Source organism: Oreochromis aureus, linkage group 5 (genome assembly GCF_013358895.1).
Source record: "Oreochromis aureus strain Israel breed Guangdong linkage group 5, ZZ_aureus, whole genome shotgun sequence".
In the NCBI taxonomy this organism is placed as follows: domain Eukaryota; kingdom Metazoa; phylum Chordata; class Actinopteri; order Cichliformes; family Cichlidae; genus Oreochromis; species Oreochromis aureus.
The window spans coordinates 35,535,245-35,563,045 of record NC_052946.1 but is presented as its reverse complement, the minus strand read 5'-3'; the positions used below and the strand labels follow the sequence as shown (position 1 = coordinate 35,563,045).

The 27,801-nt window shown below is 39.4% G+C and overlaps 1 protein-coding gene across 1 annotated transcript; it reads left to right on the top strand.

Moving 5' to 3' along the window:
* Window positions 1–1,393: 1,393 nt before the first annotated feature.
* shmt2 (serine hydroxymethyltransferase 2 (mitochondrial)) lies at window positions 1,394–27,742 on the top strand. Its single transcript, XM_031740435.2, has 12 exons — window positions 1,394–1,478; window positions 8,656–8,847; window positions 11,142–11,218; window positions 12,449–12,649; window positions 12,876–12,957; window positions 15,814–15,936; window positions 22,286–22,425; window positions 22,548–22,710; window positions 22,914–23,013; window positions 25,401–25,556; window positions 26,177–26,284; window positions 26,544–27,742. The coding sequence occupies exons 1-12, from the start codon at window positions 1,446–1,448 to the stop codon at window positions 26,669–26,671; spliced, it is 1,503 nt and encodes a 500-aa protein (XP_031596295.1). The 5' UTR covers window positions 1,394–1,445; the 3' UTR covers window positions 26,672–27,742.
* Window positions 27,743–27,801: the final 59 nt, after the last annotated feature.

Here is a 27,801-nt window from a genome sequence, read left to right as displayed (position 1 = left end):
TACCTATGTGTTTAATATGTGCACTGAAAGACATATGCAGGAAGCACAAGCAGGAAATTAGAGGTCATCCAGGTCTTTGTGTCTGTAAGACATTTCTGCAGTTTAACTAATTGGTGTGTGTTCACTAATGGCTTCGTGGATAGATAAAGAAGGGTATTATCTATATAGCAATGAAAATGCTATACCTTCGAATGATACTGCCTAAGGGAAGCATGTATAATGTAAACAGAATTGGTCCTACATGGAACCCTGTGGAACCCCATAATTAACCTTAGTGTGTGAAGAAGTCTCTCCATTTACATAAACAAACTCTATTGAATTGATATGAGTCAAATCACTCCAGTGCAGAACCTTTAATACACACAACATGCTCTAATCGTTCTAATATTATGGTCAACAGTATCGAACGCTGCACTGAGGTCTAGCAGAACAAGCACAGAGATGAGTCCACTGTCAGAGGCCATAAGACGAACATTTGTAACTTTCACTACAGCTGTTTCTGTGCTGTGATGAGCTCTCAAACCTGACTGGAACTCTTAAAAACAGTCCTCTGCAGACGGTCAGTTAGCTGTTTTACAACTACTGTTTTAAGATTTTTTTTTTAGATACAAAAAGGTTGGAGATTGGCCTGTAATCACTGAGGTTAAGATCAGAGACTGTAAATCACAAATTAAAAATGAAGGTTTAACCTTAGATTGGACTTGTAAATGACAATGACTAATTTATTACATTAACTTTAACTTAACTAACTTAATATATATTACCTACGATTAACAATTAATCATTAATTTATCATGTTTAACAATTTTTACCAATTGTTTGCCTGAAATAGTTTTATGGAATAAAATATAAGAGGCAAGAGAAAAATGGAAAGATCCTACTTGACACACTTAACTTTATAGAGATAATAGTCTCATGTAATTCATTCCGATACATGTATATTTCCAGTGCATTGTCATATACAAAAGCTAGCAACCATGTGCATTTCTTTTCTCTAGTTTTTACCTTATCATTTATTTATTTTTTCATATTATGTTTTGTGTTTTATTATATTCAGTTATATGTTTATTATGCTTGTTTATATTTATAGGTTGTGTTCAGTGTTTTTTCTGTTGTAATTTCCTAAATTTGAGATTAATTAAAGCATCTTATCTTATCTTATCTTATCTTATCTTATCTTATCTTATCTTATTAGTAAATAATTATTTCATGCTTTAGGAGCAGGACTCCAGTGCGACCACACACTCTGGACACTTCTGTATATGAGCACTGTAAGCACACAACTAGTTTCTGTGTTTTCGTCACAGCAGTGTGCCTACATTTCCCATCGAACCCTTCGGTAGGACGAAAGTGACTACCCATTTCTCAACCAACCCTTCGTTTCTGTCAGGGGTGTGTGCGCTGATGTGCTGCTTCTTCGTCTGGTCTTAGTTACACCTGGAAACATGCGGCTTTTCGCTCTGAGACAGCTCACACGGGTAACTGTAATATATTTCTGCGCTATTTTGCCCTTGGGGGTAATGTTTCTTACTGCTGCTTAAGTAAAGTGTACTGTTTATATTTAATAAATAGAAATGCTCAGCAATAAACCGCTAGCTGTTTTCTTTATGCACTGCATTTATGGAAACTTGAGGCTGCCAGCGGTTAAGTTAGGTGAATGCAGCTGGGTCCACGTGATGATGCCATAGCGACTGCAATAGCTTACAAGCATAAAAAGTGAATTTATTATTATTATTTTTTTAAGTGTAAATATCAAAAAATACCAAAGAGTGCCTCATTGTGTGATAGGAGTTGCCAGTCAGCTCAGACAGGATTACCTGACATGTGAGAACTCAGCCTGTGGATTGCTTAATCACATTCTTCACCAATTAATGTACAAGGAAACAAAACTACAGGTGCTGTTAGCTGTAAATGTTAGTTACATTCAGAAAACTCATGATCCGAAATTGTGTGTGAGAATGCAACACATTTCATTTAAAGTACAGTTGGATTACTGAAGAATGTGTTTAACAATTCAAATGGCTCTTAAATACATGCAGTAATTTTGCAGGCAAACATCTTCCATTAGATTGTGCTTAAATCCTAATATTTAGTTACTTTTGGATTAGTCGGTTAGTCTGATTTCTTCTCCCCTGCCTCCTAGGCACCAGGACCACTCCTATTACTTCCTATTACGTCTCCCTCAGACATAAGAGGATGTTACCCGGATTTGCACATTGGCATCAAACCTTGTTTCAGAGTATAATAAGGACAGGGAAAATCCAGATTGGAGCTTTAAAAAAAACACAACATTTTACCAAATTTAAATGATCACATCTTTGAAAGAGCAACCTGTGAGTGACAGTCATGGAATTTGAATTTTGTAATTAACATTATTTTCAGATTTGATTTTCAACAGTTCAGGTTTTGCAAAGTGAGACGTGAGGTGTAAAGACAATAATAAGACTGTTTGTAAAAACTTTGGAGAGTGCTGCTGTTCGCACAGACTGTAGACTGAATCGTGTACATCAAACTTTTTTATAACCAATGGTTTTTGTGAGAGCTAGAGGTCATGTTGAACTAAACGTAGCTCAAACATCTAAACTTTTTGGGTTTGCTTTGCTGAACACTTGAAAATCTTTAGTTGTCAGTAAGGGATGTGGCCTCCTACAGATTTACTGATATGGCCGAAGGCTTTTAACAACTCGACCAGTAGGAAGGTCATCCTATCAGTGATGTAACCAAGAAACTGATATCAGTTTACCAAAAGAAACTTTAAGAAAAAAACATTCTTTGTAAACTCTAGAGATATTTGTGTGGGAAAATCCCATTGGATCAGCACTGAAACACTCAGACCAGCCCATCTGGCACCAACAACCAAGCCAAGCTCAAAGTCATTTAAATCACCTTTCTGCCTCGTTCTGATGCTCAGTTTGAACATATATGTTTAGTCAGGTCTATTACAATTGCAAGACAACCTTTTTTTAATTTATCTGTATTTATTGTGAATTAAATGAAGAAAACATTTTAAAGTCAACATTCTCTCCTCGTACTTTTGGTAGAATCACAACTAGTGCATAGCTTTTCATTTTGACAGATTTACATTAATCGGATTAAGTTGTTGGACAGGATTAGCTGCATTGATAAGGTCCAAAGTGGCTTTTAGCTGTCCAAAAAATGATTCACAAGATTTAAAAGCTAGGATGACTTGAACAAAAACATATTGCACACTGATAGAGATCGTGAGCGGGATTTCAGAGGACGAAAGGCAATGAGCCAGCCTTGAACTTATTGAAAATGTGTATATGTGTGTATGTGTATATACGTATGTATGGATAGATAGAAACATATATATATATATATATATATATATATATATATATATATATATATATATATATATATATATATATATATATATATATCTATGTATGTATATATAAAAAATTAATAAATAAAAAAAGTACACATATAATGTAATTGCAAGGAGGTATTTCTGTAGTCTATTGATTAGCAGAAAGTGGAAAAGGGGTGGGATTAAATAAGCTTATGCTTCTTCCTGCTCCTTTTTGAACATGAAAGTTATTTGTAGTTGTGGTCGCTCGTTTTCCTTTTGTTTTGCTTTGTTTATTTGTCTCTTTCAATTCTATGTTGTTGTACTTTTTCAACATGTTCAAAATAAAGATTCAATCAATCAATCAATCAAACCCAAAAGTGTTAGCAGTACAGTCCACAGCATGTGTCCGAGGCACTAGGAAACCATCTTTAAGAAGTGCAGTGCAAAGATTACAGCATAAATGTGCCGTTCCACTGCCTACGCCTCCTGAAGATTGCCTTTGTTGCCAGCGTCGCTTAAGTCTCTGATTGTCACCCTGACAATCCTTTGATCCGAATGGAGTGTAGTCGTCTTGACTGTGCCTCTGTCCCTTTACGCCTCCTCACCCCATCCAGATTTTAGTCTAGATTTCCAGTCTAGTGTCATCCAGAGTGTATCACAGGGCAATTTGTAATGGGCAGCCCTGCTATTAGTCAGTGACAGAGGAAGAGGCAACTCTGTGTCAAACTGACAGATGCTGCTGCGCTGTTGACACTTCTTCTCTGCTACCTTAAATATCTGTTCTGTTCTTCTGTAGGCTCACCCAGGACTGCAGCTATCGATTAATTTAGTGATCGATGATCGATTATTCTCTGAGTTAATTACATGATCGAATAAGAAATACTTCTGTTTTGTTAATGAGCTATAGTAAATATTAAGAAAAGAAAAAAAAAGACAGCTCTTTTGGAAATGAACTGCTCATTGGTTTCCATTTTAGAGATTAATTTTATTAATTCAACTGCATACAGCATGTGGCATAAAAAAGCTAAACACTGTCACTGAAGTTATATCTTTTAAATAAAATATTTCCTAAATGCATAAATAACTAAATTATCATAAGTACACTAATGTCCTAAAATGTACTAAAATGGGGCTTACATACAACCTGAACTAAGATGTCAAATAAAATAACTTAACTCTGTCTTTTTGGAAGACTTCCTTACATTAGTCAGAGGCAAAAAAGAGTTCTGAGAGTGCTGCATTTCCTAGATGATGTACATAGATATTTTGGGGGGTTGTGCGTGTGTCTGAGTTATTAAATGTAGTAGTGAATAAAGGAGAAGGTGTGGTTTTAAGTCTTTAGAGGAACAAGCTGTGACTGGAATGAAGTGAGCAAATCAGCATTGTCTGAGGTTTGCACTATGCTTCGTTGCAACATTTCCTGCTGCAGAAAACAGACGTTCTGATGGTGTAGATTTTAATAATTCATGTTTATAATTATTCAGCGTCAAACAGCACTGGGTCAGTGAGTTCTGCTGCCCCATGTATATTTTTACTGGCCTGCGGGGTGAAAAAAGCTTTTATTTTTCATCCATCCATCCATTCGCTTCCGCTTATCCTTTCCAGGGTCGCGGGGGGCGCTGGAGCCTATCCCAGCTGTCATGGGGCGAGAGGCGAGGTACACCCTGGACAGGTCGCCGGTCTGTCGCAGGGCCAACACACAGAGACAGACAACCATTCACGCTCACAATTTTTATTTTTATATTTTTAAATATTAATATAATTTAATCAATATAAAAGTAAAATAATGTTACTAAAGCTTAGAAATAAATATCTAGTACATCCCATGCCCCCCTTTAGATTCACCCCTGCTTGCTGCATGTACCACTGCAATAGATAGATAGATAGAACTTTATTAGTCCTTTGGCTCCTCCGGGAAATTCAGTTTCCATAAAGCAGAACACCAACAGAAATTTGCATAGTAAGAAATTAAATTAAAAAATGAAGTTGAGAAAGAGAATATGAATATGAGCATAAATACAGCATATATAAAAAGCAATGAAATATACTCATTAATGAGCTGCAGCAGCCAAATGTCTATTGCACAGTATTTTGACTATTGTCAGTCTACTGCACAGTGATTAGTTCTTATTTAGTGTTTGGTTCGTGCAAACACTACTGCTTAGTTGTCCCCGCCCCCTTTGTCCTCCTGTTTCACCTCCGCCTACCCTCCAGCAAACAGTTAAACAGTTTGATGGCGTGTGGGAACAAAGGTGTTTTTACGTCTGTTGGTCTTAGACTTGGGGAGAAGCAGCCTGTCGCTGAGCAGACTCCTCTGGTTATTAGTGACCAACATTGACAATAATGTCTAGCAGTTTTTTGCAGTGGATAGGAGCAGCTACAAAAACTTTTTTTCAACATATTGGATCTTGTAAAACAGGTTGTTCGATGCAGGACTCCTCCCTGGGTTTTTAACAGAAATGCTTTTAATGGTGATAACAGTATCAGGTTCTGCTTCTCAGTAACGGCTCCGCCTTTTTGTTCTTCGACGTGTGTGTGTGTGTGTGTGTGTGTGTGTGTGTGTGTGTGTGTGTGTGTGTGGACAGACTCTACATTAAACTACAACAGCGTCATCTTCACTGCTGCTGTTGTGTTATCAGTTTTTCGTTGGAAAACCCAGGGCAAAAAAATTTGCGTTGAGGATTTTTTTTTAATAATCGAGTTATTTGAGTTACTCGAATCGTTGCAACCTACTTTCACCACTCTAATCCCATGTGTGTGTGTGTGTGTTAGTGTGTGTTTTTCTGGGTTGATTGTTGTTTGGTATAGCTGCTGATGGACAGCAGTCATCTGTAAAATTGACTCTCCTCGGGAGCTGCTTCAGGAAACGGGCAAAAACAATACAGAAGTAGGATTAATGAAATGATTTTCTTCCTTCCCTTTTCTTCTGTTTCGCAATTGTACTTTGAGCACAGTTGTTTGACAGGGAAGGCAGAATGCCAACAATTACCTTATCATTGTCACGCAGATGTAGTGCATCTGTGACTCTGCCATTATTTTGTGCTCAGCACCCAGGTTGACGCGGCCTATCCCGCCCCTTTTCTCACAGCAGAGTTTTCATCAAGTTCACCTTCAAACGACAGCATAATCTGTCGCCTAAAAATAGTCCCGCTGTGACATATTTGGTGCTTGTATCTTGGCTCTCGCTTCTCTTGGATCAGTTTATTTTGTGTTTATTAATTAATCTTCCATAATGATCAAGGCTGAGAAATGAAGCAGGGAAACAGAGAGGCACACAACAGGGAGTAACCTGTCTTTTGGCTGTTTAAGCTCAGAGCTTTCCCATTTGGACACTGTGAAGTTCATATCGATGACAAGAGGAACTAACAAAAATGCCACACAAGTGTTACTTGGTTGAGAGTCCTTAGCGGCGTAGGGTGACAGGATAGTGCAGGGAAAGGAAGGAAAGGATGAATGTGAAGGTGAAGAGGAGAAAGGAGAGGCAGCCTTGTCTGTTTTTGAGTCTTCAGTAACCCTGTAGCCACTCAGTTTGGGGTTTTTCTGCCACTGCGTTTCCTGGCGTTGGTGTGCCACAGTCGAAAAAGAGACAGCAAAGGACAGTTCCCGTCAAGGTTTAATGACCCGTGTGATTTTTTTGGCGAGAAATGTGTCCTCAGAGGCAGCTCGACCTGTCTCCCAGGCCCTGTCTCGTCCAGGATCCTGGGGAGGGACTTCTCCACCATCATAAATGCTACTGGTGACAGAAGGCCAGGGTAGAGACTATTAGAAATCAGTCATTAGTGTGCCAGTTGGTTCCCCTGGCATGTCACCGTTGTCTCTTTTGCCACACTGGGGATCAGAGGAAGAAGCAGAGTAGACAACCACAGTGAAGGTGATAAACTATCTTTAGGGTATTTTATTTTATTTTTTTAAAGGGTGTATTGAAGGATGTACTATAGCTAGACCTTTTTATGTTGTAGAGATTATTTAGTATGAGAATATATAACTTAAAACCCGTGAAAAGCTACACTGGTAAATGTTATAAAGCCATTTCAAATGATTAAAAAGCCAAACTTAATTTACACTGCATGGAATAAGCATAATTACACGTTTTTCATATGGGTGTCCTTAAAGAGTCCTAAGTATTGTGTTAATTGCTTTTTAATGGTGCTATTAAAGGGAGGCTGTCCCTCACGCCCCAGCACACCTGTACAGATGATAACTATAGGTTTGTAGTGGGGGCGATTGATCTCAGCACAGAGTCATCATCATCATATTGCTGATTAAATGAAGAGAATGAGCCAATTTGTTTTGAGTGCAATCAACCTGTCAACATTTTATTTAACCTTACAGCTCTCCCACACAGTGCTTGTTTTTTGACTGAGAGTTATAATGGGAATCCACTTAAATAGAACACAAACCTTTTTTTGTGTGTATTCAGAGGTTTTCTGATGGTCCAAGCACCGTGTCGGTGGTGTGTCATACTAACAAAGAAAAGTGGGATCAGGATTCACTTTAGAAAAGAGCCAGTGAAAATTGTATGGAGTCTGCACTCTCACACGATCAAGCATTGCAGCAGAGGAAGAACTCGCCAGCCCCAGTCCAGATTAGATAAGCAGGAAGTGCTGAATCTGTTCTCTATATGCCTCCTTCTGGTACACTGAGGCTGTAAAAGTCGGTCCCAGTTTGTAGAAGTGCTGATAGAGGCATAATTGAACAACCATGCTGATTATTGATATCACGAAAACACGCCAGCTTCTAATTATACCAGGCTGCATTAGAGTGTAAGGGAAGCACAGTAGTTGAAAGGAGGCAAATGTCTGCTAATTTGTACAGGACAAATTAGGATGACACTTTAAATATATGAAATGATCAAATAAATGGTTTAGAGAATTGATGTTCTTTGTAATAGGACAGCTAGCAGCAACGTGGTGACCAAAAACTGACAAATGTCCATGAAAATTCAGCAACTTTAGGAGATGACAGGGACTTAACTGCACCATGATCTGTGGTTACCAAGTCAAACTAAATTGATTTCTTAACTTTGAGGTGATAAGCTTTCAGCAGACTACAAAGAGAATGACATGATTAGGTGGGAAATATACAGTATTTTTACCTGGAAATCCAATACAACCATCTGTTAGCTGCAGGATGATGGACACACACGCACACACACACAAGCACACTCTCACACTCTGGCAACTCATGTTAGTCCTAATGACCCAGTTTGGTGCAATGACACAGTTTTAGAAAACATTTCTACTGTAACTGTGATATCTGTGTAAAGCTGACAAACTCTAAATCAAACCTTTTCCTTTCTTTATCTTTCCTCATATTCCCAACTCGTCTTCCACCCACAGCCGCTGTGCCAGCGAGTCCCTGCTTGTCTCAGTGCACGCGCCCACCAGTCTCACACTGCCACCCGTGCAACGGATGAAGATCGTCCTTGGACGGGTCAGGAGAGCCTGGCTCAGGATGACCCCGAGATGTGGAATCTGCTGCAGAATGAGAAGGAGAGGCAGCGCTGTGGTTTGGAGCTCATTGCATCTGAGGTACTAGGAGCCAGATTAAATGGAGCAAAATAGCATGTGAGCACAATCTCTGAATTTCGCTTATGGTTTCAGTTAGTTTTCCAATCATAGACATGAGTTTGTTTAAATATCAAATGTAAAAAAAATAGCATTCAATATGGTGCAACTGGCAGTAAATTGCATGTGGCAAACATTAGTAAATCAGTTTGTTCTCTGAGAAAGGAACACCCAGAAATGTAAATGCAGCAGGGTCAGTCGCAAAAATCTCTGAGTTCCCATCTCTTACACACTATAATCTCTTTGTAAATACAACAGAATTTTTGTTTATACTAAAACCCAGTTTGTCCCGGTGCAACATGCTAGTAAATCTATATAGAAACCTACATTGGAAGTCAGAATACGTCAGCGCACACCTTTTATGTTAATGTATAAATGGTTTTGTTTCCTCTCGTCATTTTGATTGAAGTGGATGATTATTTGAAATATATAAGCCATGATTACCACATTAAAACACTCAGTTGAGAACAGGCGATTGAATTTATCCCAGTCCTTTAAAACTGTTGTCATGGAGTTGTAAGGCGACAGACTCACTTGTTAAAAAACCTTATTTTTTAAAAGGGTTTAGTCAGTCAGACACTCGTTCCACTTTTTTGTATTGATCCAACTGTCTTTCTTTTTTTAAGCAAAGATGGTCAATGTAAGCAGTTATTCAGTGTCTCAGAGAGCTGATAGCCTCTCCCTGTTAGCAGTGCAACTGTCTGAGAATAACTAATCCCCTCATTAATGAATGAATTCGCCGACTTTGGGTTATTTATTCTAGTTATTTTATACGTTACTGCTGGCTGGAAAAATGAGGGAAAAGACTTTGAGGTCTTGTGATAGATGCGCACACCAAATCCAACACATGATCGTGGGTATAGCATTTGAAATTCACACTCTGCCAAATTATTTATTCTTAAATCCTCTTGCTGTCTGCATTAATGTTGTATACCTCTAAATGTTCTGTTTGAAATATTTCCATTGGCCTTTGAGGCTTCTAAAACTGAACTTTTGTCTCACACATACAACTCATAAACTGATGTCATGATCTCTGACAGGAATAAATTCATATCCAGCTTGCTGTTAATTCATTATTCGCTCACTGAGGAACTGCCCACAGTAGGCTGGAAGTCATTCAAACTCGACTTCTTTAATAGTAAAAACACTTATAAGAAACTCTGCTTGTTGTAAGCGAGACTACCTCAGTTATCAGAAAGATTTGGGCAGCTCTTTGTTTTCATTCCAAGGCTGGATGGTGTGAAATGAAAAATTTTACTATTCAGAAGAGCAGACAAGGTTTTATCTTCTGCTGTTCCTTCTCTCTCCTCCTGTTTCTTCTTTGCCACAGTAGTTGTTCAGTGGAGTATGTCAGCCCCCTCTCAACACAAAGCCTGACCACTCTAGTGTGAGATAAAGCTGATATCTTCATTCTGCCTCCTCCCCAGCTCACTCTGCAAGTCACATCACAGTACAGCTCAGACAGACATTCCTTCGATGAGAAGACGTACAGTTTTGCACACACACACACTGGCACTAAGAAGCAAATGCGTTTCCTTTCTAATATATGCGCAGTAGTTGGCATGACAGACGGATGCAGTAGAAAGCTGTTACTGGAGCTGTTATCTGCCTTGATCTCCTCTTGGCTCACAGGTGAAGCATTTGCATAACAACACACCACCGCCACGACCACCACCCCATTCAGAGAGGCAGACTATATTTGTCTGTGTTCATTTTATGTCAGATCCTGTTACTGACCAGTGTGACGATATACAAAACAGTTATGCTACACAGTCGGGGCTGCATCACTCAGATTTTAAGATTTTGGTCAAGCTCTACTGTATTGCAGTAATTGCAGATTTTTAAAAAAGGCAAAGGAACGCATCTACTGACATCATCAGTCAATGAGTCCAGCCAATAAATTTCATCTTGAGCAAACTGAAAAGATACAAAGGAAACAGTATGCTTTTTTCCCTCTAACAATAATGACTAAAATTTGTTTGTCTCTCAGTGCGTCTCAACGGTCCCGGTGTAATTCAGCATGTGCAGAAACATTTATTGCATTATCTTGTATCCTCCAGCTGCAAGGGGATAATCATTGTGAAGTGCAGAGTGTTAGTCTATGGAAGTCCAGAGGTTCAATACTGTAATGATTGCCTCTAGCCGGAGGGGGATTTCTCACTATCACTTAACAGACTTTAATTTGCTGTCCTTGTCCCTTCTGTCTACTCGTGCCATTGATCTGAGTGTGCGTCCGCTTGTGTGTGTTCTCATTGCAGAATTTCTGCAGCCGAGCAGCTCAGGAAGTTCTCGGCTCCTGTCTTACCAACAAATATTCACGCAACCCTGTCATAAAGTAAGTTTTTATTCAGCCACACCTCTGTTTGTTTTCCCTATTAAGATTATGTGCTTGAGGATATTTGTTACAGACATGCACAAACACACACTGATCTATACTGTGTTCTCTTGTTTACCCATGATAGTAATTTCTTACCAGGTACATAATCCACAGCCTCTGCCTTTCCAAAGAAAATTCCTGAGGGGTGATATTTGAAGAATTTAGTGCCGGGCTGATAGTTGCATGTTTTCTATTTTCAGTTTAGTTCTGTTATTTCCTTCAGATAAGTCGCATTTATCAGCAGCAACCAGAAAGATGACATGTTTTGAAATTCTTCTCATTTGATGCCTTTGATTCCTGCAATACAATCCTACCACAAATCTCTCTCCCACTGACTGTGTTTTTAATTTTTGTTTTTTTCCCCCCGACATCCCACTCGTCTGTTGTTTTTTTTCTCCTACTTTTAATGTAATGAAACAAAAGGATGATCTCATTGAATGAGTGGTTTGTAAAGTAGCCATCTGTTGCACCTTCATCTGTAATTCCACTGAAAAGGTTTGATTTTCACCGGAGATGCCTCAGATCTGCTGTGGAAGTTTTGGGTCTAGGTTGGTGTAGATCTTTCTTGACTAAAATTACTGTTTGTGGAAAATGTGTGAGCATATGTTAAAGGGGCAGTTTTACAGCGATGTACCAAATGACAATGCAAAATTAGTGCTTTACTTAGAGGGTTTGCTTGTACTGATGACTCTAGACTATGGAGAACATTTCTTTTCCATAATGTATACCTGTCATAGTGTTGGTTTTTACCATATGTTCTACCTGCTCAATCCCAAGCAACAGACAAATAGATAGCAAGTAGCTGGCAGTTGCTGTTTGCTATATAGGCAGTTCCCATCAGGGGCTGGCTGTAACAAAAATAGATTTAAAAGACTGAACAGACTGGTATAGCTAATCTGATGAATGATAATTTCATTTTGTATTTGCATGGAATGCAGTTAACAGCAGTTCACCACACTGGCTTGTCCGTTGCGTTCATGGCATTGTTCTGCTGGCCAAAAATGAACCATCTCTGGTTTAAGGGACCAACCAGATAGTGAATACAGATAAAGCATGTCATGCATATGAACACAGCTTGCACTTAGTTCTTTTCCCATCCTCAAGCACTCGTCTTTGTACAAGGAAGTCACAATGACATACCAATAGTACATGGACATTAGATGAATTGAAACAAATTTTCCATTACAGGTCTCATGATGGAGGAGGAGTGGTTGACCAAATTGAGCTGCTCTGTCAGAAGCGAGCTCTGGAGACCTTTGACCTGGATCCAGCTCAGTGGGGCGTCAACGTCGAACCGTACTCTGGCTCTCCTGCCAACTTTGCCACTTACACCGCTGTACTCAATCCCCACGATCGTATCATGGGCCTGGACATATCTGATGGTGGACAGTTAGTATTCACTGTTGCTTTATTTTCATTGTTGGTCCTGTTTTTTCTTCATCCACACACTTTTAAAGCCACCCAAGTTGTTGGTCAACTGTAGTGTGTCACTTCCCTTTTTTAGTTTCCTACAAATTTGATATTCATATTGAATAAAATTTTGTGAAAAGGTTAACAGAGTCTTTGAGCTTCCATGTTTTATTCTTTATGTATATATTGTTTTTTCTCACTCCAGTCTGTCTCACGGCTACATGTCTGATGTGAAAAGAATCTCTGCAACCTCCATCTATTTTGAGACAATGCCTTACAAGCTGAATGTAAGTAGAAAAGCCTTCTGATATCTACTGACACCTATTTATTAGGGCTCTTCGACAGGATGATACATATTGAATGGCGATGTGATAACATCGTTTCATATTACGCTATCGTTTGTTTTGTGGTGTCGCAAAATAAGCTGTTTACGGCAATATTTATTCATCATTTTGATGGTCACTGTAGTGGCTATTTAAAATAACCACACTATGGACGGACAAGCGACTGTTTTTACGCGTACTTTCATTAGCAACAACAACAGTAAAATCATAGTGTGGCTCCGCCGTCCGCTTTTTTATTTTCTACATAAACCTTTCACAATAAAGCTCAAGATCCTGTTGAGACTTTTCAAAATACACTGAAATGATATACATTATTCTCAAACATCAAATTTCAGAATATGCGTCAAACAAATTACCTGAAATAAAACCATAAGGTAACTATAAATGGCGCTTACAGTCACCACGTGGATGCAGGCACAGAGAATACCATCATGGCCAGTGAAGATTAGGCAGAACCAGGTAGCTCCAAACAGAAGGACCAGTCAAAACAAATCGAGGACCTTATTCCTAAACGAGGGTCCACCTCTGTAGCATGGACATGGTTTGGTTATGAAAAGTCTGACACGGAGCAGGCAAACCTCTTCAACCACCTACGCAAGAATCGAGTGAAAGAGTATGGAGAGAGTTTACAGATGAGAAGCAAAAAAGAGCCATCAGGTGCTCAAAATAAACCTTAGACTCAAACGTTAGGACAGGCTTTTCCCCACAGCACACTATGTAATAAATACAAAGAAAATGACAGCCATTACAAATTATGTCTAAAAATTTATAGTTTAATGCATCAGTCAAAACACTCGACTCCAGGTACACGACGCCCAGCTGAAAACACTTCACACAAGTCTAGTTGCCTGGGATTCACTGAATTTACAGACAATGCTCTATTTTGCGATATATATCGTTATCGGGATAAGAAATTTCATATTGGGATATGAGATTTTGGTCATATCGCACAGCCCTACTATTTATACCAGTATAGAACGATTAGCTTTTGGGGGGTAGAGTATGAAAACTGGGAGATATACTGATGTATTTTTGATGTCTTACCAATGTCAGTGTGAGAAGTCTTCCAAAAGCCAATAAGCCAGCAAATGTTAAGACAGTCAAGCTTTCAGTATGTTAGAGTAAGATGTTTATAACAGGTTCAGTGCTGTCCTTGCAAACTGTATTTTCTGAAACACATTGCACAAAGCCGAAACACACACAGCTCTTTTGCTAGGAGTTCTTTTTATAATAGAATTTAAACTTAAAATAATACTGTAATAATGACTACTGCTACATTACAGTAAATGTACACTGAGCAATAAGCCATGTCTTATATTGCTGTCATAATATTGGCAGTTATGCCGACAGTGTTGGTCAGCTTGTGTTCATCAAATGTTCATCAAATAACACCTGGAATAACTAAACTATATTTGAATCTTTTTACATGTCTTGTTCTTTCAGTGTTACTCTTTTTGTTTAAAATTATTAACTTATTCATTGAAAGAAACACAAAACAAGAGCAAGAAATGTAAAGACACTAATAGCCTTTAAGAAAATCCTGTTTGTTTCCCTGCCCCCAGAGGGAAGACATGAGGCAGTGTGGGTAGGGATTTAGTGTCTAACTTCACAAAACTTAAACGCAACAGACACTTGCTGGCAGCTGTTTGCTGACACAGGGCAATTCACAAGTTTATAGTCAATATACAGCGACCATGTAGTCTTACTGCTATACTTGTATCACATTCAAAGTATTTTCCACCAGCACCAGCATCTGTTAAGTTAGGTTGCATCAGATTTAACAAGTGATTTTTTTTAAATTAACATAAAGTTATGATCACTCAACTGTATATTTAGTGTAGAATATTTTATTTCTGGGGTCATAGTTGCGTGGCAGTATTGGTAGCGGCTGATGGATGGTCATGAGAGTCTGTGTGTCCAGACCTGCTGATGTATGGGCAAGCAGGACCCCTCTGTGAGAAAGATAATGGGAAATCGACAAGCTGGCCAGCACTACTGGCTCTGTCTTCACAATGAGCAGGTTGATGGAGTGAGCGGGCATCCATAGATGTGCTCTGGAGATGGGAGATTATCGGGTTGTCTAAATAAAGCTTTCCTTCCTCCTTTTCTCTCTTCTTTTTCTTGTCTCTGTCTGCTTTATTCACCATTGTTTTTGTCCCTCACTTTGTTTTTCGGCTGCATTCTGGTGTCTTTCACTGCCTCTCTTTTCTGATGCTTAAAGGTGGACTAGAGGGGCAAAACTTCACTATGAGGCATCAGACATATCGGTCACTGGACAGGGTGAGCCTGGCTCCATTTCGTGTGACTTCAAATTCCATTTACTGGAAAAAACGGATTGTCTAATGTGTTTCTTACATTGTTCATTTTAATAAAAGGGAGCAGAGAGAGTCTCGAAACCAACCTGATCTGTTCAGGTTCATTGCACCAGCATAGCAGGTCCCTGAATGGTTAAATTAGGATAAGTAGGGGTGCATTACTGCAATTGCTCCATCTTCTTCCATGATATGATAGGTGTAAATGCCTCCTTTAGATAAATTCCTTCCCCTTTTAAGGTAGCCAAAGTACTTCAAATACAGCTGCTTCAAATGAGCTTCAAATGGAAAAAATCTCTCTTCCGTGTAGATATGTTTGCTCTTGATACTCAGATATCTGACAGTTTTTTGATCTTTACATATTCCTTTTTTCTCCTGACCCTTACATTCCCTCTAATATTCTCATATTCTTCTTCCACTTTCTCTTTATTCTTTCACACTCTTCCTTCATCTTCTCTGTTTCCTCAATCTGTCTCCCTTTCTGCAGATTGCAACAGGACTTATAGACTACGACCAGATGGAGATGACGGCCAAGCTGTTCCGGCCCAAGCTCATCATCGCTGGCACCAGTGCCTATGCCCGGCTCATTGACTATGCCCGCATCAAGAAGGTGCACAGAGAACTCTCTGCATTCACAGCTCACCCCTTGTTCACCCCGTCTTTTTCCGTTCTTTGCATTGTAATGCCGAACACACCAGCTTCCCATACCGACAGGTCAGATCTCGCCAGCATTACTTCAAACCGTGTCTTTGCTAATTTCGTCCGACAGAAATGGAGACTCGTCTGCTCTAAATAAAGAGCATTCACTTTGAAGCTTCAGCATTTTCCAAACACAAACTCATTTCAGGGTCATTACACACTTTACACACAGCTGCTTTCTTCTTCTGTTGACTACTCAACTCACACTGAGTCACAAGTACTCAGTAGCAACTTTTAACCACACACTTCACTGTTCTCTTTGACGGTGCACAAGAGGCCCCTTTATCTGTTTTGTTATACCCACCCGCTGATTCACTTCATTCACTCCATGACTGTTTCCCTTTGTTGCAGAGCTCCACTTTAGCTAGTACCATCAGATGGAGTGTCCCACCATTACAGAGCTGTGTTTTTATTAAGCACCATAACTACTTTGCCACTAGGCCTGAAGAGGGGCCATATTTTCCCCCTGGCATGTCTCTGTGCAACTGTTCTCTGTTTTATGGCAGAATCTGTTAGGCAGACTTCACATTTTTAGGCGGGGGTGAGCTACCTAGATTGTAGAGTTGTTCATTTTTTGTGTGTTTTTTTTTCTTTTACTATTGGTATTCATCAACTGCTGCGCTTCACCCTCTTGTGTTCTTTACCCTCTTTCCTTTTAATCTAATAAACGTGCAGATCCAGTTCAGATATGAGAGGAAGAGAGATTGTCACGATAATGCATATTAATTGGAGCACTAAAAAGATTGTTTACTGCTCTGATCATTCGCCAGCGAGTCATTTGCATGTTAGCGAGCTATTTATTGTTTGTGCTTTTTCAATAAATGCTGGCAAGAGACAGCAAGGATTTATTGAATTGCGTTATAATATTTCAGGCCTCTGAAGACTGCTGAAGAATGTAATTACACCAGCTCTCATTTGAAATGTCTTTCCTTAGAGAACATGGGTACCGTTAACAGATGGAGTTAGTCCTCAAATCTTAACCGTGGGGGGGGTAAATGTAAATGTAGTGCCAAGACATTGTATCTGAAAAACATTTTATATGCATACACAATGTAATTTATCGATATTTGAGCAGTGTCAAAAACTCACTAAAGCTGAAGTGCTAAGTTTGAGCTTCATCAGGGCTTGGCTGTCTTCATTAAATCACTTATTTTTGGAAAAGACGTAACCGCCTGGCAGAGTCCACGGTGAGTTTAGGGGTCATATTTAATATGTCTGCAGTAAAGTCCAACTGAGCACTGTGAGCAGAGAACTTTACAGATGGCAGAGATCAGTAGGAACTTAAAAATATTAAAGGAAAAGAGCTGCAGTGAGCTTATCATAAGAGCAAATCATAAGTGTTTACAATTTTTAAACATGGTGAGCACTGATTTGTTCCAAAACATAAAAAGTAAACCACAGGAAGACCCATCCCCCCCAAAAAAGGCCCGTGAAAGAAATGCTAAGTAAGATTGCGCTGAGTAACAGAAGCTAGTGGAACAGAGGCTTGTCCAGATGGGACATCATAGCTCTGGCTCTCTTTTGAACTTTTTTTCTGAACTCAGTACTGTGTCACCTTAAAGTAGGGGACGGTGTCTAAGAAAGGCCAAAAACCTTACACTGCAAATCTAATGCAGGAAAAGAGAATGTATTTTCACCTCATAGTTTTCGGACTAATCCTGGAGGCTCAATGATTGTAATTTAAAGCCTTTTAAAGCACAGGGAACTGAATCCGATTCAGAATACTTTATTAATCCCTAAGGAAATTGTCTTAAACAATGACTTGGATAGTTAGCTATAGATGATTTTCTCAATATTAATTTAGGCTCTTTGCCTAATAATATAAACATTCAAGATTCAAAGCGTTTATTGTCATGTGTACAAAGTAAGCATTTCTCTGCACAATGAAATTCTTTCTCTGCTGTCCACACACAGATGCCAGTTAATATGTACAATAGAACTAGAACAGATAAAACACAAATAGTATAAATAAATAAATGGAGACAAAAAATTGAAGTATTAAATAGATTTGCGTGCATTAAGGCCGCTGGTTTAATTTGGGGCTATATAAATAAAACATTTTTTTGTTAGCTTTCGTTGTAAACATTTCACCCATTAAAGTATAAAATCTCAAAGTTCAATTTTGAAAATGTAAAATACATGGATCAAACCTTACAGTCAGTTCAACCATTCAGACATTTTACACAGCAAATCGCCAAAACTATTTTCAGTAAACAGTTCTTCATTCATTCATTTCAATCTAATCTAATAAATAGATCAAATTAAAAAGAAAATTAAATACAGAAAAATAATATTCTTGCACACCAGCTTCTTCATAGAACCAGATGTGAAGGTTATTTCTGAGACTGGTAGAACTTTATTTTTCATTTAGCCTATTGTTTGCTGAGTCGTTACTTCTTCAGACCTCGGTTTGAATTTTGAGCATGTCCTTCATTTTTTTGTTAGGTTGAAATGTAATATTTTGATTTAGTCTTTAAACTTTTATATTGTGCAAGAGTCTTGAGTGCCCCATAATTTCTCTAAATTTTGCATAAGACAGGTCAGATTTTCACCTAGTTTTTCTTCTTTTTTTTTAAGTGCTCTGCATGCTTTATGATGGTGTTTCAAAGTTGTTCATGGGACATTGGCTGCTCTTTATTTTATGTCCTGTCTTTGAACATTGCTTCAAGCTAAATTATTGGACCAGTTTTAACTTGATAGATGTGTGTGGGTGTGTAACTTATCAGCTGTTTGGGCTGGGTCTTTGGGAATATGAACAAACAAAGCAATCTCATGGTGCCTTCCCAAAAACGGGACATATACTACTATGTGAATTCCATAAATTTAAGGTTTTCCTACTTCATATTCAGTTTTTGTTGTTTCTGTTATACCTCATCACTCATCCAAATGACTTCTTGGATGAGTGATGACTGTTTCTCTCACTGCAAACGCTACATCCAGATGAACAGAATCAACTTTTTGGGATTTACTTACCTGGATGACTGGGCATGCATCAAGACACAGTCGGAGCTTGTTTAAATTTAAAATTGAATATTACATTGATTTAGTAACTGAAAGGTTGGAAACTATTTGGGGGACCAGCACTGTATCTGTTGTTGCATTTGGAGTGTCCATTTCACAGTGCAGTATTATAAAAGGGGTCAGACACATGTGAGGTACAAGTATTAACGGCAGCCAACTTTTTGCTTTGACCAGTGCCAAAGCAACCGTGCGTAACTGTGATCGTTACCACAATGAATGTTTGTTTATTTCCAAAGCCAATGCATACAGTATTTGGCATGCGCAGATTGCCTCTAAATGTGCAGTAGATGCAAGGGCAGTACCAAAGCTTTGGTTCCCTCTCCTGCAGTACAGAAGTGTTTCACTGAGACCTAAAACTTTTGAACAGAGCCCAACATATTTCTGTCATATTTCATAGTGCCACATACATTGTTTTTGCTATCATGGTGCTCTCATGGTCCTTTGATATCACATCTAAAATACACTCTTCTCTGACAGGACCAACCTATAATCAATTTGCGTTTAAATTTCGAGTTTCATTTTTGAATTTAAAAAACATTGCAGTGCCATGCTTTCAAGTTCAGAAACATCATTCAGCAATAACTATAGAATGCAAGCATCAGTTCAGTGTGCACAACCTCTGTTGTTATATTTATAGAAACTCCGATCAATGCGAAAACATGCATGGTTGTATGTGTAGAAAGCTGCAATGAATCAACTTCAATTAGAACTGCACCCCCTGGTGGATGCACAAGACATTACCACTGGTTTTCATAAATGCTTCTTGGGGGCGTTAACATTCCTGGCAGCGGGGGATATCATTACAGTCACGGATCAGTTGGTCAGGAATCCACTAGGTATCCATCATGGTCATGTCAGCATAGAGCTGGGCGATATAAGATTTTTTCATATCACGATATGTTTTTTTCATTTCAGGCAATAACGATATATATCATGATATAAGCCAAATAACTATATTTGTAAGATTTAAATGTGCCGTTGCTCACAAGTAAAATGTGAAATAATTAGCAGCTTGTTTTAATTAAAATATTTATTTCCCATAATAAGTTCAACAGGGCAGATGTACTTAAGGAACATGAGACTTCAGTTTCAGATAAATAAAGGCAAATATTGCAAACTACACAAAAAGGCAGCCGCTAAAGCGCTTTACGCTTTCAAAATAGAACAAACAAAACAGACCACTAAATTGTCAATTCCACTTAGAAACAAAATATTAATTCTAAAAATAAATCTTAGGTCGTTTTACAGAAGAACAGACAAAATTGACTAACTTTTGTCAATATCAAATAAACTGAGAACTAAAAGGAAATTCTCAACCTCTCCGTGTTGTATAGCTTAGCTTTTCAAACAGTTTCAACAGTGACTTTAGTCTGACAAAAGCTGAATGACGAATTAGCGCTTTCAGTCAGAGATTGAGCATGCACCGCTTTATTGTATTTCCAGACTTGCTTTCGCACAATTTACAGTGCGCCGCGCTACTCTGTTTTTGTCAGACTTGAAATAGCCGAAATACCTTCACACTACAGAACTTCTGTGGCCCTTCCGTTCGACAAGCTCTCCGGCATTGGAACCATCATCGGTTTTTTCTTCGGTAACCTTCGCTCACGCTCTCGGTTGATTTTTCTCTAGTCGGCAAACTCATTTCCTTCATTACCCGGGCTGCACGGCTGCAAAAACAAATACACATGTTCGCCTTGGCGCTTGTGCTGTACGTAACAAGTCACGTGACGTGACGCTGCGGCTGTGATTGGTTCGGCTCTGCGCTACTTAATTTGGATTGGCTGTTCTTTTTTTTTTTTTTTAAGAGGAGAAGAGAGATGAGGCTTATCGCAATAGTTTAATTTTTCTATCGAGAAAAAGTTATTTCGCAATACATATCGTTATCGTTTTATCGCCCAGCTCTATGTCAGCAGTGAGGATGCTATTTTAAGTGGCTGTATCTAAATGAACTAGTCGATGGGGTGATCGTGGCTCAAGAGTTGGGAGTTTGCCTTGTAATCGGAAGGTTGCCGGTTCGAGCCCCGGCTTAGACAGTCTCGGTCATTGTGTCCTTGGGCAAGACACTTCACCCGTTGCCTTCTGGTGGTGGTCAGAGGGCTCGGTGGTGCCAGTGTCCGGCGCCCCAGGGTGGCGCACTGACAGAGGCTACAATGTAGCTTGCCATCACCAGTGTGTGAATGGGTGGATGACTGGTTGTGTAAAGCGCTTTGGGGTCCTTAGGGACTAGGAAAGCGCTATACAAATACAGGCCATTTAGTCCTTAGCGCTTTTCTACTCTATCTGAGCACTCAAAGCACTTTACACAACTTGTTCATTCACACCCATTCACACAAGCACTTTTTCTAAGCGGTTACTAAGTGCTTCCTTTATAACATTCACACACGCATTCATACTCCAATGGAGTATTCATACCCCGATCGGAGAGCAACATGGGGGTTAGTATCTTGCCCACCTGGAGCAGACCTGGGATCGAACCACATCCTCTGTCGGTTAGTAGGTGAAACATTAGGTAAAACTTTGTTATTTTTGTTTTTTTCACAGTAGAGGATGTGCAAATATTAAGGGTGTAACTATTGCACTGTGTACTGTGTATTAGATGGAGGAGTTGTACAGTGAGACTTTCAGTGGTGCATTTGGGTGATCTTAGTCTCTCACGTAACACTGCTCCTGTGACTGGTCAGCACAGAGGAGTGGGTGGGAGGTATTGCCCAGCATTGTCCTTACTTTCGACAAAATTCAGCTCTCTGACACCACCTTAAGGGAGTCCAGCTCCATCCCCACAACATTATTGTCCTTTCAGATCAGTTTATTGAATTTGTTGGCATCTGCGACCCTCAACCTGCTGCCCCACCATGCAACAGCATAGAGGATGGCAGCGGCCACAACAGACTCATAGAAAATTCTGAGCATTTCTGACAGATCTTAAAAGACCTCAGCCGCCTCAGAAAATAGAGACGACTCTGGCCCTTCTTATAGAGTGCAGTGGTGTTTTTAACCCAGTCCAGTTTATTGTCAGTGTGTACTCCCAGGTATTTATAGTCCTCCACAATGTCCACATCGACCTCCAGTATTGAAACAGGGGTCACATGTTTCCTGATCCTCATAAAGTCCACAATCAATTCTTTGGTCTTTGTCATATTGATCTTGTATTGAAAAAACTGGAACTTTCCTGCCACATGTGTATACATGTTTGTCTTAATTTTATAACTGCTCCCTCATCCTGCCTCTTTTTCTTCCAGCTGTGCACCAACATCAATGCCTACCTGCTTGCTGACATGGCTCATATTAGTGGCCTGGTGGCAGCCAAAGCCATCCCCTCGCCCTTTGAACATGCTGACCTGGTAACCTCCACCACGCACAAGTCCCTCCGTGGAGCAAGGTAAGGTCAAACTGTAAGAGACACGGGTGGGAACAAAAATTAAATTACTGAGAAGCAAACCTGGTTTGGTTTTTAGAGAATAGTAAAAGTGCTTCATCAGTAAAAGATTCTGTTCTGTCCAGGGCTGGTGTCATCTTCTATCGGAAGGGTGTTCGCTCAGTTGACAAAAAGGGAAAGGAAATCATGTACGACCTCGAGGACAGGGTCAACTTTTCCGTCTTCCCCTCACTGCAGGGTGGACCTCATAACCATGCCATTGGTGGTGTAGCAGTGGCGCTCAGACAGGTCTGCACAACAGAACATGTTGCATAAACTTCAGTCAGCAGAGGGGGAGTAATCTGTTCTGTCACAAGATGCATATAACATTAGTTTGAGTTAATAAAACTTTAGACATGATGCAGTTACATCATACAGTTTCTTGATGTCTGTATCTATTTTTGACAGCCAAATGATAAACTTACTGTACGCTTTTGGTTCTGTGTGTCCAGGCACAGTCTCCCCTGTTTAAGGAGTATATTGACCAGGTGCTAAAGAATGCCAAGGCTATGGCTGCAGCTCTTCTCAGCAAAGGCTACACCCTGGTATCAGGTAATCTAGTGTGCATTTACTCACTTCTTTATTTTCCAAGTCACAAACTCGGCACAGAGCATTTAACACTGAAAATCCACATAAAATGTCCTGTAACAAAATGCAAATTACACAGCAAGAAAAAAAGCACAAATCCATTTAAATTCATGATGTGCAAATAGGCTAATGTCGCTGTGCCTGCCTTGTCAGTCAAGAAAATAAAATCAGATGAAAGTGGTCACTTTGCGGTTGTGAGCAAATGCTTGAATCTTGTACTGAATCCAATACGCTGGCCTCAGCTGTTTTTTGATGTATAGCCTTCAATTGATACTCTAAAAAATACAGACTTGTCCTGTGCTTACTCTGCAGTGTGTACATACACCTTTCTTTAATCCCTTAGTAAATGTTTTAGCCAAATAACTGGAAAGAGTGGAAGACTGTACCAGTAAAACACATATTCAGTGCTTTTACAAAGCCTGTACAAATTTAGGTTGACTTAGTTTTAACTGCTAAAGACAATTCCTGTCTGACTTTCCTGATTAAGTTCCCTTCAGGTGACAAACTATCACAGAGACTAATAATATCTTATCTTATAACGTTTGGATGACTCTTAAAATCTCTGTAAACTGGAAGTGGAATTTAATTAGTTTACATCATCAGTGCATTTTCTCAGTACAAAGCTAGAATAAGTTCATACAATCTAATTACTAGGAGTTACACTGTACATCCCCTCTCCCCCTCCAAACGCCTTCGACGCTTATGCCCTTCCGATGCTGACGGTGGATCAAGCAGACCAGCGCATAGGCTGCAGGCCTGGATGTACTGTCTACACTGGCTGACTCTCACCCTTTACCCATCCCTGTTGCTTGTCATGTGTTTCTTTGGTGTATTAAGAGTTTTTTCATGTGCTATGTGCAGAGGTGGTTTTTTTCTGTTCTCAAACTGATCTCCCTATTGGAGCTCAGTCTGGGGAGGAGTTATTTTTTTCTCCTTATCTTTCCTCATGTTGTGCTTTTTCCATGTTATACCTCTCTGACCTGTGATGTTTGTGTAATGTATGTATGGTCGGAGGGTAAGACGGCGCTGGCACGGCTGGCAGCCTTAACCCAATTTCCCTCGGGATGAATAAAGTATGATCAATCAATCAATCAATCAATCAATCAATCAATCAATCAATCAATCAATCAACTACCTTCCATAGTCTCAGCTAATGGAGAGCGTCATTAGCAAAGTGGGAAGAGGCCTAAAATGTTCTTGTTACGCCACAGGTTATAAATAATGCTGTCAGTTCCTAAATGTTGTCTAATTAGCAGTATTCTTCAGACATAATGTGTGCTTAAGAAAACAAACAACCAAAAAAAAAAAGGAAACACAGTCCAGAACACGCTTGGCCTGTGATTTACTCTATCCCATTAATCTACTCACTGTCATTCTCTTTGGGGGTGATTTTTGAGATTTATGTTGTAGAGTTCTCTATTTTAATGGTCAGCCATCTTGAAAATTGAACTCTGTACATTATGAACTTGTAAATGATAATTCCAGAGTAGTAGAATTACACACAGTTGCACATGGGCTACTCTGATAGATTTTCATAATGTTTGACTATTAAATGAAGTGCTGTGGAGAGCTGCCTTTGTATAGTTGATGTAAGGAGCACCAAGATAAAAAAGCATCAGTATAAAAGTCTTCTTGTCCATAACCAACAAATTTGTGAACTAACGAGCAAATCCTGCAGCCCAGGCAAGGTAAACTAGCTGACAGGTTGTGTAATGACTTATCCATGTTTTTAAAGAAAGCAACCTTATCAGGTACATCCATTGATACTCTGAACACATAATTATCCACTCATTCCCTAAATAACAGCAATTTAGTGAGTCCTCACTTAAAAAAAAGAAAGAAAACAAAAGGAAAACAAAAAAATAGATATTTTCAGAGACTTCTCAGAGCAAACTGCCTCACACAGTCATCCAGCAGCTCGGATTATTGTGGGTTTTTTTGGTTTATTATAATGCCTTTGGTGGTTGTCACTATTATTGGTTAGACTTTTACGTGTCCTGCTTAAAAAAGTGCATTTTGACGGCCTGTATTCCAGGAACATGTGCATTTACTCTTGTGGAAGCTAATGGGGATCCAAATAACTGATCTATTTGTCTCCTTCACACTTAAATCTTATTAAATGAACAAAATCTAATTTGGCTTTTTTGGTTTCAGTGTTGGGAAATGTATAAATAGCATGAATCAGATAAGCACATAAAAGAGGAGAAAATGTCAAGCAGTACTCCTTCTTAAGCTAAATCTAATATCTGTATTTCATACATTGGTGTGACAAGGTGGTGTGATCAAATGCTTCACAGCGACGTTCGTGTGTCTACAAAACAACATCCTTCTTTCCTCCTTAAAAATTCCAGGTGGGACCGACACCCACCTGGTCATCGTGGACCTGCGGCCCAGGGGTGTTGACGGGACTCGGACTGAGAGGTTACTTGAGCTTGCGTCAATCTCCACCAATAAGAATGCCTGCCCTGGAGACAAGAGCACCCTGACGCCTGGTGGCCTCAGAGTAGGTAAGACGTAGCTTCACATCACACTGTGTTTGGCCGAACACACACCAGGGGTGTTGTGATACCATGCACTTCCCTGTATGTTAATTTTGAACGTTAAAAAGAAACCGATCAGTTGTTCAGCGGTGTTATAAAGTTTTTTTTGTCAGATTTATTTTACATTCACCACCTTCTTCAATTAATCTGTGTTGCTTTTTTAAAAATGTAGTTCTGCATATGGAAATTAGTCAGCCACAAATTAAGCCACAAGCACTGAGCTGTTCATGATTAATTAAACTTGTTTGGCTTTTTAATCATCTTCCAGGAAGTTCAAGAGCTTCTCATCTACACTCCCTCATTTTTAGCTTTATCTTAAGGCAATATTTCTTACCTGTAATCCAATGCACTGCACTTATTACTTTCTCTTTTGTCCTGCACCGTGGCAGCCATTAGTATTTGTGTAGTTGAGTCTGTATAGATTAATTACTGACCTTTTAAGAAGCTCCAAGTCTATACTATCTTTTAAAAACTATATGGCAAAATTAGGGGGAAAAAAGCAAGAACAGGAATTAAAAAAAACTTAAAACTGGAAAAGAACAATGGGAAGTGTATTTCAAGCTGAGTGATGTGTTCTTCTCTGTCAGGTGCTCCAGCCCTGACCTCGAGACAGTTCAAAGAAGCCGACTTTGTGCAAGTTGTGGAGTTCATGGATGAGGGTTTCAAGATTGCCTTGGATGTCAAGAAAAAGACAGGTGAGCCTGCTGTGAGGAGGGAGGCAGATTAATCTGTAGCTCAGTGGATGCCTAAACCATGTTTAAATTCTTTTTTCCAAAGCACAGTTTGAAACTGTTCATTATTAACTGTAATAGCATTAATGAATTTATAAAATAAAATATAGTGTACGGTCTTTAAAATTGCTGCATGAGAGAAGATAAAATGCCCAGTGGTAGTGAAACAGAGGAAGCTAAGAATAAACATCTGAGCATTTCTCTTTTCTGTTGTTGTTTGCAGGAAAGCTCCAAGACTTCAAGAACTTCCTTCTTCAGGACCCAGAAACGGTGGCTCGCATCGCAGATCTGCGCCACCGTGTTGAAGCCTTTGCCAGGCCCTTTCCCATGCCAGGGTTCCCCGACCATTAGCCCATCCACTGTGGACCCACGGGTCTATCACAGCCAGATGGCAGAGAGCCGGCTGGGCAGAAGTGTGGATGGAGTGAAATGTGGCCCGCCCCTGTGAACTGAAATGGCTTGAGTTCACTTTTTCAATAATATATGGGAAACAATTTTTATACTGCTTTGCAGTCACGAGTCAGTCATCTGTTTGGGTAAAAACACAGCTTCCATGTTGAGTTAAATAAACAATCAAATGTGACAGATTTTCTAGAGCAGAACAACATATTTTCTATTGTGTGTGTGAAGATTTTCTTCTTCATATCATTTTGTAATAAAAGTGTGTGTGGAAGAAAGAATTAGCAAAAGTCGGTGTCACAGTGTCTGTGATCTCAATGAAAAAAAATCTGGATATGTTTAATCATGGACCAGGTAATCTATTACACTGGGGTGGCTGTAGCAGGTCACCTACTAACCGGAAGGTTGGTGTTTCGATCCCTGTCTGCTCCAGTCTGTGTGCCAAATATCTTTGGCTGGGCAGCCTTGGGCAAGATACGAACACCAAATTGCTCTCCATCAGAGTATGAATGCGTGTGAATGTTAAATAGAAAGAGCATAGAAAAAAAGTGCTTGTGCGAAATGCTATATAAGAACCGGTCAGTTTACCATTTACCCTTTAATGTGTGTACCTGCTCTCATCACTGAAAAGCACAAGGCTAGTGACAATTCTGGTATTCTATGGCAAATGCTAAAAGGTGCCAGGCAATACGCACAGGGCCCACTGGAGGATGTCAGGCCCCAGCCACCTTCATGAAGTCTGTTTCTTAATCTTTGGTCAGAGACATTCACACTAGTGGCCTGCTGGAGGTCCTTTCTGTTCTCATGTGCTCATTCTGCTCCTCCACAGTGCACATGGTTTCAACAAATGTGAATAAACTGTCTACATCACAACTCAGTCAAAACATATTTTACTATAGTGTTCATAAGTCTCTGATTTTTTTTTTAATTGGCAACTGCTGTACACAAAGGTTTGAACCAACCTTTTTCATGTTTGTGTTAATTTTATTAGTGTCATTCTAATAAACCCCAGTAATGAAAATATGGTCTGTGTTGTGTAATTCTGTTATATTGTTATGTTTAACGTATTTGCAGAGGATTAA

Coding starts and splice junctions, on each gene's coding strand:
- shmt2 (XM_031740435.2), top strand. CDS start 1,446: ATGCGGCTTTTCGCTCTGAGACAGCTCACACGG. Junction 8,848..11,141: donor TGGAGCTCATTGCATCTGAG/GTACTAGGAGCC, acceptor TTCTCATTGCAG/AATTTCTGCAGCCGAGCAGC. Junction 11,219..12,448: donor TCACGCAACCCTGTCATAAA/GTAAGTTTTTAT, acceptor TTTCCATTACAG/GTCTCATGATGGAGGAGGAG.